At 41.8% G+C, this 18779-nt stretch overlaps 1 protein-coding gene across 2 annotated transcripts in view; it reads left to right on the top strand.

The window, feature by feature from the left end:
- Positions 1-727: 727 nt before the first annotated feature.
- Positions 728-18779, top strand: part of DMD (dystrophin) — a 1036503-nt gene continuing 1018451 nt past the window's right edge. Inside the window, exon 1 of one of the 2 annotated variants that reach the window (XM_081197764.1) lies at positions 728-926. In XM_081197764.1, coding sequence (XP_081053890.1) covers positions 854-926 — 73 coding nt within the window. In that variant the 5' untranslated portion in view covers positions 728-853. The remainder of the gene's footprint in view (positions 927-18779) is intronic. The other variant, XM_081197771.1, reaches the window with a different exon arrangement.

Genomic DNA, 18779 nt, shown 5'->3' with positions numbered 1-18779 from the left:
CCGAATCCTTTCCAAAGTCTAGATAAGTCAATAAAAGCCTCTCCAAATTCGAATGGCAAATGACTAAAGCCACTGTTACTTTCATAAAGCTGAAAGTCCTAAGGCATCCTGACAATTCCTCCCACAGAAGGCGCAAAAGGGACTTAAATGCATTTGCTGTCGTGAACATTTAGTTCCATCAGGGCTGAATCCTAACTCTTGGGTGTGAATTCTAGTGAAGATCCTTGAGGGGTGACGGGGCTTCACAGACAGAAAGTAGAATGGAGCGTCAGACGGATTCTCCTTCTGTATATTTAAGCAAACGCTTTTAAGGAAGGGGGAGGGCTGCTGCTGCTGCTGCTGTTGCTGCTGCTAAATCATTCATGTTCCGCCTTTCTTCGCTGGGCAATTTGCTTTCTAATTGCTCCTGTTTGCATTGATCGGGCGCAGGGCGGAAGGGGACTCTCTGGGGTCTCCCAAGTTGGCTGCTGATTTATAGAGAGGCTCCATTCCTTCTCCTCCGCTTTCACCTTGCTTGGCCGGCTCTATTTTTAAGGCAAGCGCCGGCACCTGTTCCCTCGGATCCCAGGAGCGGAGGGTGACAGCTCCCCTCCTGCCAGCGCGCTCTGCCTTGCCTGCTTAGCGGGAGAGTTTCGCCTTTGCGCTCCACGCGGCGCGCCTGGGGAGGTGGCCACCGCCAGTCTCCTCCCACTGCCGCTTGGCCAGCAGCAAACAGAAGCCGCTCCTTTTAAAACTTTGGTGCGTGCGCGCGTGTTTTCTTGCTTGAAGGAAGTTCCAACATGCGGAGTCGGAGCTGAGCGAGCCCTGCCTTTGCGCGCCTACCCGTTAGGATTTGCCGCTCGTTGCCTTGGCTATGGCTGAATCAGGACACCCCGAGGAAGATTCTGCAGTAGACGAGTTCAATGATATTATCAAGAGTAGATCTGGTAGGATGACGTATTTGACCCTTAAGAAAATATTTTATATAAATATATATTGTTTGGTGTTTTAAAAATCCTCACTTTCCCATGGTTTGGGGACTAGTTTATTCACACAAAGGATAAAGGCTGGCTCCAAAGTTACTGTTGTGGAAGTTTTCTGTCACAACCAGATGTTCATCTGCCAAGTGAAGGCTGTGCTGTTGTCTACTGTACCAGTGTTGTGTCTACAATAATTTGTGGCAAGCTGTATTCTCTTTATGCTCCAGTTCCGCCTCTGTGGTCAAAAGGCATTTGCACCATTTTACACTGATTTCGTTTGAATTTACTTTATTTCATTTGGAGAGAGATAAATGGCAACACATGTGAGCATACACGCTTTAGACAAGCTAAGGATGAATACTTTGGTTGGATTTTGCTGGGGGAGGCAAGACTTGTGTGTATCTCGAAGGCAACCAATGATACTGTGTTATAAGGAGATTGCAGGGGAATTGTTTAGCATTTTTATTTTCCTGATTTATTTTTTTTAGTGTTCTGTGAAGTCTTGCATCTGCCTTTGATTATTAACAGAATATTTAAAAATTATTAAACCCTGAGCATGGGAAAAGAAGACTTGTGCCACACATACCGCCCATCCCATGTCTGCCACAGTAGCCTCCAGGTTTTCATTAGCTCGAAAAGTTTGTGGTACTGTTTGTGCTGCCGCTTGTATAACAGCGAAAAAGTCTGTACTATTGCTGTAAATGGAAGCAGCTGCAATGCTTCTCTACTGGATAAAGTTTCAGTTGCCTAGGCTGCCTCCCTGACTTTATCCCTGGAAAGGAACCAATTCACAGGCAGTGCGAGTATTTATAGTTCATTCAAAATTCACATTTTTTTAAACAAGGGGCAAAACACACGAGTACTGAGGTACTTAATTATGTCTGAAAAGTTATGCACTTGACAAATAGAACAGAAAGCAGATTAATGAGGCTGTCATGCCTCCTCTCTTAGGCATATGTCTGGATTTTATTGGGGGGAGCAGCTTCTCTCATTTCAGATCAAAAGGAATAAAGTCAACTAGCATGTAAGTATATTTAAGATCAGCGGAGCCAAGGAGATAAAAAGAAGCCTAAAGGTTGCCAGTCCCAAGCCTAATTTTAACATAATTCTGTATATGGATTGAAAGAGGCAGCACATACCTGGTGTTTCAATTAAGTCTGGTTACTCACTTATGCATGCAGTAGTAGCATGTCATAGACTGCCTCATGCATGTTGCATATAACACACTGGAAGACCTTGTTGAAATGGTGCTGGCCTTATGAAATGCTGCACAGATAGGGGCTTTTTTGTGCAGCAAGAGTCACATTAGAATCAGGTCAGTGTGTGAAACATTTCCTGGAAGACTTTTCTTGTTAAATTCTGGAGTTACCAAAGCACATCTGGAATAGATTTCTAGTACCATTAACTTCCCCACTAAAAAAAGCTTCAGGTCCCCCTCTCCACCCTACATTACACTACTTAATTCTGCTTTCCTGCTTATATGTCTGATGTGTTTTTACAGTAAAAATTTAGAAGCTGTCTTGAATGCAAACCATTTACAGTGAAACATCTTTCTTTTTCTGTAGAGTCTATTAGTGATTCCGTCCTAATCTTGGGTTGTTTGCAGTCTACCTGGGAAACTGGGAATGCCACCCACCAGTGATGGCACCATTCCTTTTACTGATGTTTCATTAGGGTGAAACATCAAGAGCCCCTGATATTTCCAAAGGCTGCTGGTTTGCAGCTCAAACACCAGATTTGTTCTTTAAGTGGTAAACAAGTCAGAAACTGAAATTTTCAATATCCTAAATAAACGAGCTCTGAGACTTACAGAATGCCGAGGCTGTGGGATAGTTGATATATTATCATGGGACTCTAGGGTTAGGATCTCCCATCCCATCACTTTTTTTGCAAAGGCTTTTAAAGCTCCCAACAAGTTGAGAAAAGCCAAAATTCATGAAACTGCAGTCCTGTGCACGTTTAGGAATAACTGAACAGAATGAGAGTTGGGGTATGTGCACATTACTGTACTGCTCATTCCACATCTAGCGTATTCCCATTGCTAGTTTCTGGGGGTTTTTTTGTTTGTTTTTTTAAATAATATTTATTGCTTTTAAAAGTTACAGAAAAAGAAAAGAAAAAGAAAAAAGAAAAAAGAGAAAAAACATAAAAAGAGAAAAAACAATACAATACAATATATAAACAATACAAAACACAACCTAAACATATTAAACTACACTAAACAAAACCCTAACCCACCTTAACCCTAAACAAAACAAAACAATAACTATTTAAAAACATACATCACACCTTTTCCATACTCTATCATTCATTCCCTTGTTTCCTCGACTTCCTCTCACCTCCCTTTTTGTATTCCACTTCTATTAGTTGTTTCAGCAAATCCTTTCCATCTTTCTCTATTTTCTGTCATATTATAAATATCTTAACATATTTTGCGTCATTGAAACTAAAATACTTATATATGCTTAACTCCTTATAACATTTCTGCTAAGGCCATAAAATTTCTTTCCATCATTTTTCTATCATTCATTAATTTTACAGTATTACTATATATAAACTTTAAATTCTCTAATCTTCTTCCACCATCTCCTCTCCCTGGTTTCGGATTCTGCCAGTCCTTTCCGTCAATTCCATATAGTCCATCAACCTGGAGATCTTATGTCCGAGGCTCTTAACTCTTTTCCAGGTTCCTTCTGCAGGTCTTCTTCATATTCTTTAATGTCAAAGAGCAGATCTCGGGAAGACTCCAACCTAACAATGCTTTTATTCCTTCCAGGAAGGTCAGCCAAATTTCCATAGTTGAAGCTGAGGTCTATAAGATGTTTCATGACATGTTTCAAAATTCCTCCGGTTCCAAAGGCCCACAGAACTCCAATCTCCTCCAGACCCAAGTCCATGTCCCAAAAGTCTATTGATCTCTGCATAGAGGGATCCTTCCAACTTTCCTTCTTCCATTCAGGCCAGGATCCAATCCTCAAAATCTGGCTTTTTCTGGATTCAATCATAGAAGGCCTCAACTTGTAATCCTCAATTTGCTTCTGTAAGACTGAGGATCCCGCTTGTATTACTTTAGACTCAACGACCACCGCTTTCTCTTTCTCCTCCACAATTTGTCCTTCCAAAGTAGATTCTTGTACCAAGTCCTGAATTATTTCTGTGTTGGTGCTCACTTTTTGACTCCAATTAGTCACTTTTTGATCCAAATTGTCAGTTTTAAAAGACATGTCATCCGTCTTCTTATGAAGCTGTTCCAGCGAGTAGCTTATCTTGCATAATACCGTCACAATGGCTTCTCCTGTCAACATTTTGAGTGGTCCAAGGTCAATCTCTAGTTCTCACGATTACTTATCTGCAGCTGGTAATTCCCCAGTTGCACTCCTGTGAGAGTTTCAAAAACTCCCTCTAGAGGGAAACAGTCTCCACTTGTATCAATCCTTACAGACACAATTCAAGCCATGAAAATAGTTTCAGTTTCCAATTACTTTTCCTCCTTTTTAAGCGCAGAAGGGAACAATGGAAACAGTATCTTTTTCTTATTTAACTAGCTGTCAGAAATGTTTTGTTCGCAGTCAATGAACTCTCCCAAAACTTCACTCTTTCTGGCAGCCCTTACCAGGTTCGGGGCCGTGGTAATTTGGTTTTTCACTCTCTCCTGCAGGCTCACTAAGTCCAAAATCCGCCCCCTCTTCTCCTGCTTCCAAGGGGGGCTCTGTAGCTTCACCCGATGAAAATTTAATCCCTTGCCAAAAGCTTTCAAAGACTTTAGCTTATAACGTCTTTGCTTCAATCTATTTACAAAAAGGGGAAGGCGGACTTCCTGTTTAAGACCTTCCCCGTTTCGGTGCCAAATTAAGGTATTTAAAGATCCAATTTTCCGTTCTACTCATGGGTAGTTGTTTAAAATCCGATTGTCCACAGAAAAAAGTCAGCGCTCTCCGGCAACAGCAATGCGGCTTCCCTCCGTGAAAGAAGCAGTCAGTTCAAAGCACCGTGCCGCTCACCCCACGTCGCTCCGGATCCCCGAAACCGGGTTTCCCCGTGAGTAGGGGAGGCGCAAAAGGTGCCAGCCGAATCCCAGGTTCACAAGCTTCTCCCGCTTGTGATTTCAATGGGTCTCCGCCTTCGCCGTGGCAGTCAGACCCTGCTTTTCACGGAGCAAATTCCTCCCGATCGGAGGAGCTCCGCCATTGCCGGAGGCGCCAACCCGGAAGTCCCCCAATTGCTAGTTTCTGAAGGCACATACACGCAATGTTAGCCACAGTCCATATTGATCCATTCATTTTTAAAATAAATAATGCTGCCTAGTGCTTTCCCCCCTCAAACCAACATCCGCTACAAACAGAAAAACTAAACAATTTCCCCTTCATACTTAAGTCAGGTGTGTACATTTCACATAGCCATCACACATGTGCAGGTGGCAGCTACATGAATTGGAGTTTGAGGGGGCGTGGGTGGTGCTGTGGGTTAAACCACAGAGCCTAGGACTTGCCGATCTGAAGGTCGGCGGTTCGAATCCCTGTGACGGGGTGAGCTCCTATTGCTCGGTCCCTGCTCCTGCCAACCTAGCAGTTCGAAAGCACGTCAAAGTTCAAGTAGATAAATAGGTACCGCTCCGGCAGGAAGGTAAACGGCGTTTCTGTGCGCTGCTCTGGTTCCCCAGAAGTGGCTTAGTCATGCTGGCCACATGACCTGGAAGCTATACGTTGGCTCCCTCAGCCAATAAAGCGAGATGAGTGCCGCAACCCCAGAGTTGGCCACGACTGGACATAACGGTCAGGCGTCCCTTTACCTTTACCTTTAGGGAGCTTGCAGGGAAACCTAAAAGGTCATGTGTAGAGGGTGAAGAATCCCCATGCCCTCTTTTATGTGTACAACACCATGCAAAATAAGGCTTGAAATGGCCACTGATGTGTGCATGCCCTTAATTACATAATAATCATGCATAAGATTGGGGTTTGCACCATTTGTAAAAAATATTGTGGCCACTGATAATCATGTGTAGAGTATCTGTAATGAATGGATATGTTTTGAATGATCAATTAAGAATATGCATGTTTTGGGCAAAAGCAGCAGACAATCTGCTGCTGCTGCGTCTCCAATATTGGAGGCTTTAAAAGTATGTGTCATGCTGTAAGTTTTAAACCTGGTAAGTCTTGCATTGCTGTCGGAGCAAGGTTCCAATAAAACTCTCAGCTTTTGCAAACTTTGCTGTTTTGTAATCTGAGCTTCTTAAGTGTATTTCTTTTCTCTTCATCCCTGCTCAGACTTCACAGCTAGGCTGTCTCTTACTGTGAAGAGTGAAAGAGGTCCTAAATCACGGGAGAGGAGTGATGTCTTTTTAAAGTCTCAGAAAGCAGAACTTTTGCTACCAGAAGCTGTGTCACTGCAGGTTGGAAAAGCTGGACAAAGAGAGCGCCATTGATTTCTTTTCCAGCATAGTTCTCTGATCAAGATTGTATTACCTTCTGAGGCAGCCTCTGAGAATATTTGATTTTTAAGGACTAACACATATTGCTGTGGCTACCAAGTGGAAAGGATTACAAAGAAATTCTGTGAAAAGTTGTAGTACTAAGCAGGGATTTTGGCCATTTGACAGAAAGTTAGTTTACTACATCCTGGTAATGTTTTGATTGAAAGCACTTCATGGGGGAGGGGGGTTTGAGTGTGAGAGAGCAGCAGATGGTTTGAAGGACCATTTTCAGGGATTTGTTTTGGAGAAAATGTACTGTTCAATGAGTGACTCATGTTCTCTGCTTTAACATTGCCTTGGTTAGTTCCACCCTCTTTATTCCCACTTAATAGGAATGTGACACCAGACAGAAGCTGATGTGCAGGAATAGCAGCTGTGGGACAGCTTTATCCTGTGCATGTTTATTTGGAAGCAAATTTCATTGACTTCGCTGCAGAATGCTCTCCTAAAGTGTGTATAAGATTGCAACCTAACAGTTGGTTCACTTTTGTCTTTTGGATACTGAGGTAGTTCCTATGTCACAGTGAACCCAGGGGTGGGGAACCTGTGACTCTGCAGATGTTAGATTCCACTGATAGGAGATTAGTCCACAACAGAGTGTCACACAGGTTGCCACCCCTGTGATAATCCATGGTTTATCTGGAAGAACCATGATAAATCACAGTTTATCAAGCCCTAGAGAGCCTTGGGTGTGCACACTCAGCCTCCCAGTTCCTATTCACGACCCCAAGTATGAAATCGTAATTCTGGTTCCATTAACAATAATTAAGCATTATGTCTGAACCCTAAACTGTGATCAATCTAAACAGTTTTTTTTTAAAAAAGCAGCAATAACCCAGCTTCACGACCCATCTTATTGTTTATCCCTGGCTCTAGTAATACTACTGCCAATACAGATCCTTGGGTACTTCACTGCTTTTCTCCTCAGGGTGTGAGAATCTGCCCTAGATTTTCCCATTCTCAAACCAATTACTAATCCAAGGATCTGTCCTCTTATCCCTTGGCAGCTACTCAGGAACCCTTTTTGGAAACCTAAGTACGTCTACAAAAGTCCCTCTTATCTCATGCTTTTTGGCTCTCAGAAAAGAATTTTAAGAGTTCTCCACTGTATGCCATTCAGACTTCATGATTGTCAATTAGTCCTAAAAACACCATCTTTTGTCACCTTTATTTGATTCCGTTCTTATTATGTGTTCCCTGAAAAAATGCAATTCAGGTGTAAGGATCTCTCCAAAGTTCTCATTCAGCTTAGCTTTCTTTAATTTTCCTATCCTTTTACAGCTTTGTCTGTGCATTTTCAGTACTAAGCAAGTTGCTTGGCATGAGTGGGACTTACTTCTGAGTATGTATGCATGGCCTTGTACTGTTGATCTTTTTTTATAAACATGTTGTTTGAATGATTTTTCCACTGAGTATGTATTTAGTAAAGTGAGGATTGATGATACCCATTTTTCCAGCATTTCCTCATTTTCTAGCTGCCCCTATCCTGCAGTTCCTGGGCTGCTGTTGGCTATCCTGAATTGTACTCTGGATTGTTGAGTCTTGGGGTCACTACAGGGGACAGTAAATAGGTGGTTTAATATTACAATGAGTAGTGTAATACACAGAAACCCTTTGTGATACATATTTACAAGGAATTTCATAGGAAACAATGTAAAGATAAGCCTTTGCTGGCTGGAGCTAATGGGAGTTGTATTTTATTTTTTTATTTTTTAAAATTTGTATACCTCCTTTCATGGCCTCGTTGTGATAGTTGGTGTACCAGTACTAATAAACAGGTTGTGTGTGTTGTGATCTTGGTGATAACACTGGTGCATCTTGGTTGACTTTTATATGACTTTATTTCTCTGGGGTTTCCCCCCCTGAAAGCCTTTCTCCACACTAGGGTAGATGTCAGTGGGAATGACTGTTGTACTTCTGTAACTGTAGTCAAATAAAAAGAACCCAAAAGCACATAAAATGTTTCTTTACACTTTTCCTTTGGGTATTGGTACAAAGCATAGCCATAATGTGAATATTTATTTTGAAGTCAAAAGAGTCTGGAAAGCAGCTTTAGATATTATGTTGCATCTGGAATAACTCAGCTGGAGGTCTTGCTAGCAGGCCAAGAATAGGCATTTAACAGTTGTCTAAACAGAACTTGGCTGGCTTCATTTGCATCACACTTTTTTGTCTCTTTACCTTTAATACAATTGCTGCTACCCCTGCTCCCCCCCATACCAACTACTGTTGTGTTGGAAGTAAGTTGTGTTATGGTTTTTTGAGATTTACTGTCAGTTACCAGTTCATTGCATTGCAGCCATCGTCTGCATGGACAAGTGTCTGTGGTCTGGTTTTAAGATTCAATTCTGGGCTTGCAAAACCCATAGGTTAGCAACTGGGGATGAGTGTCTTTGGACCACACACTCCCCTTCCTCATCTTCTCCTTTCTCAGTGCTTACATCCTGCTTTAATTAAACCACAGTTAGCCATTAATTCAGAAACAAGGAATTGTAGTTTAATCTCAGTTTACTTCCCCAGCTGCCTCTTAAGGTCTACCAGAGGATCATCTTGCCTTAAGGATGGGTAGAGAGAGATCTAGCTTTCCAAAAGCTTCCCCTCCTCTTTGCAGCTTATCTTTGCTGTTTTGTTATATGGTTCTAATTAATTGCTTATGGTAAACTAGGCTGTGAGGCTACCTTGAAAAAAGGTATATAAATATTTTAAGTAAATAAACCAGGGAACATAAACCTCAGCTTGAAGTTGGTTTCATTTCCTGGTTAGTTTGCTGTTGTCGGCATCTGTTTGTCTCAGGAGACAAGGGAGGAGTGTGCAAGTTGAAGTCATACTCCTTGAGAGTTACAGTGCCTGCTGTGGCTGTAGAAACCAACATGGGAGAGACATGTTTTGTTGCAGCTGGGGCAGATGAAGGCATCCAGTTGTGCTGCTGCAGATACACCATGGTGTTCCTCCTCTCAGCAGTCATTCCTCCTCTGGGTGCTGTGGATACATGGCATGACAGTCTGTCTCCAGGCACTGCAGTCATCTGCAAGGGATTCCCACACAGCAGGGTTGATGTTGCCAGCCTTCATGTCTCATTTGCAGACAAATTTGTACTGCAGAGTTGGTCTGCCAGTGGACCTGGTGCCTGAAGCCAGCCCCCCTTAGAGCATGTGCTTGGGGATCCTGCCATCTTCCCTTCTGTGGACATAACCAAGTCAGGCTAGATGTTGCTGTAAACTGACATTAAACAACAGTTCCCCATGTCCAACATAGTGGCTAAGTGTGACATACTTATTAAACAATGATGTAAGCACTGTGGGAGGGATGACGGGAGGAATGAGAAGACAGTGGAGCTGAAGAGTAAGCAAACACTCCTATTGGTTGTTCCCAGTTGTTAAAATTTGGGTTAAGGAATCCCATGGTAGCACACTCTTCTCATGTAACATGCTGGTGTTTAAATGCTGTTAGAATTCAACCCCACCCCCATACTGAAAATACTTTCACGTCCCATTTTAGGTAACCATCCCTTTGCTTACATACAGTGGCTTTTGGGTTGCATCCTTAATCAGTGAGATAAGATACAGGGTTCAGAGAAGCACACATGCTTAGATTTCAGTTGCCCTTGAATGTAGAGTCGGCACATAAAACAGTTATTCTCCAGTGTTCTGAAGCCTCTAATATGTGTTTGTTTTCTTTCAGCCTGTGAATCCTCAAAGCTATGACTAGGAAATTTCCATTTGTGCACAGAAAGATGCACTTTTAAATCTTTACTGGCATAGTTTTGTTATATGATCTTTAACTTGCACTACTTGCTATGTCGGAAGTAATGGGATTCGAAAATCTTCTTTCTTTTTTCACTACTAAAAATGCATTTTTCATCAGTCCTTACTAGGTTCATGTGTGGGCATTAGGTTGACTTCACTTGTCACTGCCCCAAACTACCCAGCCTAGTTGCCTGTCAATATTACAGTAAATTTCTTATATTTGGCCCCATCTGCACTAAACAATAAAAGTGCTATTACACCAATTTAAACAGTCACAGTTACAATTCCTGGAGTTCCCTGGCAAGAAGTTGATTGGTTGTTAAATCATTCCAGGGATCAGAGGTCTGTGAGGGGGATCACAGAATGGAAGTGCCCACCTGCATTAAAATAGTATCATTCCATTTTAAACAGTTGTGGCTTCCTCACAAGAACCCCCCAAAAAGTATTTTTTAAAGGTGCTGAGCCCCGTAGTCTGCTCCAGTCTTTGCATTCGGTCAAGCAGAGTACTGTCCTGGTTTTACACATTTTAGTGGGCACTAGACTTTAACACTGATTTATAGATATACTGTTGTCTTAGTGGGCTTTGGGAAGTGAGCACAGAAGAAAGTCCAAATATGCTATAGCTTTTTTGGGCAGCTATAGATCTCCTGCATTTATCTCAGCTTGCAGAGAAAACTGAGGTCCTAAATCATAATACACCACTGGTTACATCAACTTTTTTTTTTGGTCAGTTATCACATGTTGCATTTGGATACTTGTGCCTATGCTAAGTGGATATAATTTTGGCTGTTGCATTGATTATCTTTACAACCTTACATTGCTGGAAAAACATATTGGAGGTTAACTGAAAGGAACCAGTTGAAATGTATCTTAGCATGCCACAGAACGTCCAAGGAAACCTCAGAGCAGTTCACAGTTTAATGGTAAGAATTTGTTTGCAAATAGCTGTTACTAATCTCAGACAAAAGGCAGTTGTCAAAAACAGGTGCCAGATGATGGCATATAAACCACTAATGGTCAAAAATATGAATCATGCAATGTTTCATGTATCACTGGCTTGGCATCTAATTTTTTTAGCTAGTTATCTTGACTTATTCTTGGTGGGTCTCCATGCAGTTGGCAGACCAACCTAGGCATGGCAAAGATCTGTAATAAGACCCATGAGTAAAGGCATTCAAACAAGTCGGTACAGTATGTACACCATCCTATCTTGTTGTCCAAGAACGTTAAAGCCAATATATTCAAAGCATTTGTGGCCTACTTTGAAGAGGTATTTTAATTTATATTTCTCTGAAAGCTCCACCGCCTACACTGTACTCCCTGTACTCCCAAAGGAATGCTACTGTACTCCCAAAGGAATGCTACTCCATCTGAAATCTGGATCACCTTCAAAAAGTACTTCCATGAAAAGGAGAAGGGAGCGGCTTTGGCACTGATGAATCAAGATTAGAATTCCATGAGGAAAACTTATTCAGAGGTGAAGACTGTTTTCTGAAATTGGGGTGGGAATGCACTTCTTTTCTGAAAGTGCACAAGCCAAGTTTCAGAACCTAATGGATAAACTGAAAATCAGAGGAGATTGGAATGAGGGCTTGTCTTGTCACTTTTTATAGGAAGAGGTTCCACAGCATGACAAGGCTATATTACTCCCTTAAATGTTCTTTAAATGGAAGCTGAGCACCAGAAATGCAAGACCACAAATAGAACAACTTCTTTTCCCTTATAGAGACTTTGGCCCTTTTGACAGGGAAGTTGTGTAAGAGTTAATTATTCTCAGCACACAACTATCATCTTAGGTAATCTTCAGCTGTTGAATTCCTCTAATGTAGACTTTTAACCACAAAGACTATGAAAGGATTCACTCCAGTAATGGCAAGGGACTTCAGTGACCAGATTGTTATTCTTGTTTTGCTGTAATCACCATGCAGCTAATAAAAGGTTAAATGTAGATTCTGTAGACCTTGCCACAGACTAAACACACACATGCACCCCATACATGCACATAGGGCTGAAAGGCAGGAGGAGATAGGGAATCTCATCCCTTATATAAAGATCAAGGGAGTGTATATTCAGACACCTGTTTGAGAATTTAGCTCTTTGTTTTGCAGAAGTTCCAAAAGACTGTATCCTTGTGCATTGATTTTGACTCTTACCTAGAAGTCTTTGGAGGACATGGTCCCATAGTGGACAGACTGAACTGGAAGCACCAGTGACAACAGACACTTGTGAATAAACTCCCAACTCCCATATGAACTGACCCAGACCCTATGATCATCATCTGAGGCTCTTCTTCATGAGAATTACAGAGGGTGGCAACATGAGAACGGACCTTTCCTGCTGTGGGTTCCTGTTGTTTATGTATTTATTTGATAAGTTTACATACCACCCTTCACCCACAGATCACAGACACAGATCACAGCACATTTCACAACATAAAAATACAAAATGAGAACACAAAATACATAATAAAACAAAAACAAACCAATACACCCCCCCAAAAAAAATTGTGGAATGCTCTCCCCAGGGATGTTTACCTGGTGCCTTCATTATATATCTTTAGGCGCCAGGAGAAAATATTTCTCTTTTCCAGGCCTTTGGCTGATTAAACATTCTATGGCCTTCTAAATGTTTTTGTGGGAGGGGGTTATTGGTTTTATTTTTTATGTCTTTTGTGTTCTTATTTTGTATTTCTATGTTGTGAACTGCCCTGTGATCTTCAAATGAGTATTGTAGTGGTATACAAATTTAATAAATAATAATAATAACCTCCCTTACCCAGAATTGGGAGCTGTAAACAAGACCTTTTTTCTTAGCTAGCACTAAAGGTGCAAAGGATTTGATGGGGTCTGCCCTCACATCACGACATTATGAAAATAGGTATGTCTTGGGAATCTGTATAAAACATGGCAAAACAAAACATAACAAAACTCTCTTTTCCCATGAATTACATTCACTCAGGAGTTTAGATCTGTTTTCTTTCTTTTGAAGGCAGGACAGATCAACTAAAATAGCTTTGAGGTAAACTTGCTATTAAGAGACCAGGTAGCCTGCTGTTGAACAATCTGCATTTCCATGACCTGTCATTTTCTGTATGATGTTACCTTGACAACATACATTGAGCTCTAAATGTTACCCGCTCTTCATACATAAATCAAATGAGAGGTTATAGTACATGTTGCTAAATAAAACTTGGAATATAATCTGACAGTGGTCAGAAGCTGCCTTTTTCTACTGAATAGCCTGCAGACTATTTCCTGGGTTCTCAGTGGCTTAAAAACTTTCATTGCACAAAATCTTGTGTCAACTCTCTAGAGATCACAAACATAAAAACAAAGCAAAATGTCAACAGTTGGAAGTAACTGGAAGGTTTTACTCCAGTCTCGTATTATTGAGCAGCACCTCTTTATATGCATACCAGCACCTCTGTCCAAAGTTGCAGTGAGAGCAAGAGAGAGTGGAAGTGTGGAGTTCAAAGAGTAAACTGAACTGAAATAATTTATTTGACCTGCATTGCTCCCCTCCCCTCCTAAAATGCTTAACAAGAAAACAAATATAACATATCCCATAGTCAGCTGGAAGAGCTATAGAAACATGAGCTATTCCATCTATTGACACTCCCCACCATGGCGAAAGTAAGGCTTTTGTATGAGTTGGACTGGAAAGAACAAGGAGTGGAGGGATCAGGCCAACTGTTGAACAGGAGTGGAAGAGTGCAAGCTGGAAGGGTAATTGTGATTGAGGTCTCTTGCATTAACACTAGAAGAAGACTTCCAGACTTCCATTCTCACAGTGCCATCCAGATGCCTGTGGGAAACCCGCAAGTAGGATTCAAACACAAGAACACTCTCCCTTCCTGTGGTTTCCAGCAACTCGTATTCACACGCGTTATTACTTTGAATTGTGGAGGCAGAGCATAGCCATCATAGTAGCCTTCAGTAGCCCTTTTTCACTGCTGAATTCCTCAAACATTTGCTGCTAGTTTACAATGGTTCCTAGCTTTGTTCCATCAAACAAGGAACAACACAATTGTCGCAAAGTGTCCTGAGAAGAAAAAGTTGCCTTCCTAAATTGTCCTTTTCTTTCTTTTTTTGGTGCGGGGGGGGGGGGACGGACTATATAGCCTTGTCCTATAACAACCAGTTTAGGAAATGTGTGAATGTTGGAGATACTTCTCACCTGCCACTCAGGAATCATAGAATCATAGAGTTGGAAGGGATCCAAGGATCATCTAGTCCCAACCCCCTGCAATGCAGGAATCTCAACTAAAGCATCCATGACAGATGGCCATCCAACCTGTGCTCAAAAACCTCCAAGGAAGGAGAGTCCACCACCTCTCACGGGAGTCTGTTCCACTGCCAAAGAGCTCTTACTGTCAGAAAGTTTTTCCAGATGTTTAGTCAGAATTGTGTTTCTTGCAACTTTAGTACCCTTGGATGCAGTTTATTAGGCCCTGGAGATTTGAATTCATTCAAAGTAGCTAGGTGTTCTTTAAAAAACCACACCTTTTAATCTGCTACCCTTCATAGGCCCCAGGGTGACCATTTTTCATACTGTATTTGAAGGACTGCCCAGTCCATTCCCCGCTTAAAGATGGGAGAGCAGGAGCATTGAAGTTGCCCACCAACAATTAGCACTGGGACAAGTCACCTGGAGCTTCCCCACTATAGTGATATGTACTGTAATTCTATTAAATAATGGCAATTGTTTATATATCTCTCTTTTTGGCAATGCACCCTCCCCCCTTCTGGCCCCACAGAAGCATGGTAGGCTCCTCATGATGGGTTTCAAATAGGCCTGAAGACCTTTAGATCCAAGTATGTCTAAAGACCTGGTTGCTTACACATGCTTTCAATTGAATAGCAGTGTTAGTCTTTGGTTTTTATATTAGATTTTCCCCATTGCTGCTGTTTTTACTGCAGCCTTTGAACTTCATTGTGTTTATGGGATTTGTATTATGAATTTTGTATTTCATTGTAAAGTGACTTTTAATGGTAATTTCATGCTTTGAATTGCCTCAAGAGATCTGTTTCAACCTTGAAAAGTGTGTGTGTGTGTGTGTGTGTGTGTGTGTGTGTGTAATATACACACACACACACACACACACACACAAACATATATATATAGCCTTGAACCAATATGGAAATGTCAGTTTTGCAGTGCTTTTGAGTTTCCAAATAGAGCCAGTGAGAATGAATAAAAAAACAGAGTTGGGCTAAATATTTCACCAGTGTGGCCAGGGAGAATGGCAGTTATAGTCCAACAACAAAAGGAGGGCCACAGGTTAGCTACCCCTGTGGTAGAAAAATACAGAGGCGGCTCTGCCACTAGGCAAGCTGAAGCAGCTGCCTCAGTTGGCAGAAGCCCCCAAGGCAGCAGCCTTATGGGCGCCCAAACACCTCTCCAGAAGTTGCACTGGTGTCAGCTGAAATCAGCTGGTATCAGTCCTGAAATTGGCAATGGTGCCAGCACCACTTCTCCACCAGCGGCGGAAGTAGAAAAGCAGGCAGAGAAGAGCTGGTGGCAACAGATATGGTGGTGGCAGCGGGCGTGACAGGGCAGGGAAAGGCAGCCATTCTCATTTTGCCTCAAGTGGCGAAACAGGAAGCACTGTCCCTGAATATGCAGTGAATGGCAGGCAGTATGTCAGAGGTTAAGAACTGTTGCTATAAAACCCATTTTAGTCATAGGTCATTGGGGATTGTGGGTGGGTGGGTATCTGTGCAAAGCAAGGAGGCCAGTTGACAAGTAACTCCATTGCCGTATCACAACCATTATGAATTCCTTGCCAAAATGGATTGTAGGGTATATACCTCTCTAGAAACTTTGTTTTTCATAGAGAGCAAGAAATATGGAGTTTGCTATACCAACATCTGGATGAGTCTGAGAAGGCACCCAGCAGAAAAGTAAGAGTCGGCATGAGGGATAGGAGCAGAACAGGGCAAGGCCAGGAAGATATGAGCTCTGTTTTGCTTTGTGCACACATCACGAAAGAGACTTCCTCTCTTTCTGGGTTCTGCAGTTTGGACTGAACTGTGTGCACTGTTCAACAGCAGAAAATACATCTATAATGAGGTTCACCATCATGTTCTCTTGCCCCCTCGCCCAGTTTCACCTGAACACATTATCTGGTCAGGAAAGGGTAATGATTTTTCTCTTCCAAAGGCACTTCTACCAGAGTTCCTTTCTGTGCCATGTTGAATTTTTTTTTCTTCAAATGAATTATATGTGGTGGGTAAAATAGGGTAATTGTGTGGCTTTGGGACTGCATTTATAATTCGTAATTCATTTTATCTAAAAGCTAGCTTCCATTAGGTTGATTTCACAAGTGGCGAAAATATTATCAGGTTCTAGCACGATTAAACCTGCTCCAGGAAATTTTCCTTCTCTCCCCTTCCAGCCTTTGCAAGCTGGGTCCTGCACAGCTGGTCCTCTTTCCTCCCTCTTGCCACACTGCCTGGAATGGCTCTGGAGCTCAAGCCTTTCTAGGAATTGGAGGTGGAAGGAATGGTCATAGGGAGGCACATGCAAGAGTGAGGCAGTGGAAGTCCCCTCTTTTAAAGGTTTTAAAAACTCAAGTAACTTCAGCCATCTGTAGCCCTCCAGATGTTGTCCTCTGGCTCCCAGCAGCTCCATCCAGCCTGACCAACAGTGAGGGAGTTGTGGTACCACAATACTTGGAGGGTCACATCAATTCCCCATCCCTGATGTGTCTGAGAATCATTCAGTGGATATGTGGGTTATAAAACTTCTAAAGAAAGAATTGACTTTTCCTGCCACTGTGAGGAAAGAAAATTTCTTTGTAAATATGATCTCCTCATTTAAATGAAAAGCATGTGTTCAAGTACTGATGTAAAGCCATTTCCCTCTGAGGAGTTTAGCTTGCATGTGGTCCTCCATTTACTATCCAGACAGCTTGGAATGGCAGGCTCGACATCTGTAGTTCTGGAGACTGGATGTGGCGTTTGAGCACTCTGAATTCCCAAAAATCTAGACGAAGGGGTTACATTGTCGGCAGTGTGCATTTTGGCAATAGGTTGGGCTGTGCAACATGTACTCTTGCTTCCTGGGGAGTAGAATATACTTGCCTTTCCCCTGGATATTTCCCACACATCCTTTTACACACACTCTAGCTCAGCTGAAACAGCAGGCAGGATGTGCCCTAGATTACATTATTGATATAAAAGTGCATTATAGGATTGAATTATGTTCCAGGAAAGAGCAGCATCTGCTTACTGAAAGTATTGGTTGCAGTGCAACTTTTAAAGTGCAGGTTTTGTGGTTCTGTACTTCAGGTATGCTTACCTCTTTAAAATAATTGTAACTTTTGATTCCCCCCCCCCTTTCTTAAGCAAATATTATATATCAGAAATTTCTATAGTTCATTATCAATCATGAAATATTTTGCCACTTGTCTTAATTCAGTCAGTAAGGGACATGAGATATCCTAGTTTAAAACATGTTGAAAGTGGGCACTGTTTGGTGTGCTTAGTGCTCCCACTGCTAAAGCTGCTGTAACTTAGTGATGCTGCTGAAACTAGTAATTGGTGAGTTTCGAGGTGGAATCTGATACGTTTTTAAATGATCAGATGTGTTCCGAGCCTGATTGTCTCTCTGCCGAACTATAATATTCTCATAATCCAATATGATCTTGATTTATGGGTTAATTTGTAGCTTGTGTGCATGATGCAGCATGCTTAAGCATAAATCACTGGCTTCTTAGCACAAGTTCAGATGGTGATTGCTATAAGCCGTTACTTGATGAAGAGATATTGGCCCATTTTCACAGTGTAACCCTTCCTCTACAGATCTACTAAGAAGCAAGACCCTTTGCGTTCAATGGAACTTACTTACAAGTAACTGAAAAAAGCAAGGATCCACCACAACACTTCCTGTGCTGCTGCTTCCTCCTCCTGTGCTGATTGCAGGCTTAGGAACCACCACCACCCCCCCAAAAAAAATGCCTGATGTAAACACACAAAAACAGCCAATTGGAGTGAATTTTAGTGGTGCATCACATTGTGATATATGTCATAATTGTAGAATATGCAAAACATGGTCCAAGGTCCTGTTGTTAAATGTGCATGTGCAAAAATTGAATATAGTTATGGGATCTTGGGAAATGGCAAATGTTCAGCCAAAATGTCGGCAAATTATTATTCTAATACAGCAAGTTCACATGTCCCTAGTTGTAACATGTTCTGGATATGTTTGAAACCTTTGATAAATCTCCTGCTGGCCTTCAGAAAAGACCCCAAAAATGATGCTTTCCATGTATCACCCTTTATTTTAAACTATCTTGCTAGGAGGGAAAGTAAGTAGCAATTACTTTTGCATGCTCCTAGAGCTTTCTGTATGGAACATAGCTGGAAAAAGCCAGAGCCTTCAGTGACAATGTTGAATCAGGTCGGCTTTTGTACGTGGAATGGGAGGTGGCACCATCTCCACAGCCAGCATAACATTTCAGGTTGGCCTTGATGTGGCTTCATTTTATTATGTAAACTTTTCTGAAGTTGTGAGCCACTTTGAATATGATATACCATGGAAAATCAGTATTTAATGAACCAAAGATTGGGGGGGTGAGGGCATTCCATAACTGGGGTGGCA

Source organism: Podarcis bocagei, assembly GCF_964188305.1.
Source record: "Podarcis bocagei genome assembly, chromosome: 6".
NCBI classification, from domain to species: domain Eukaryota; kingdom Metazoa; phylum Chordata; class Lepidosauria; order Squamata; family Lacertidae; genus Podarcis; species Podarcis bocagei.
Note: the sequence above shows the minus strand (reverse complement) of the source record. Positions and strands in the feature narration are given on the sequence as shown.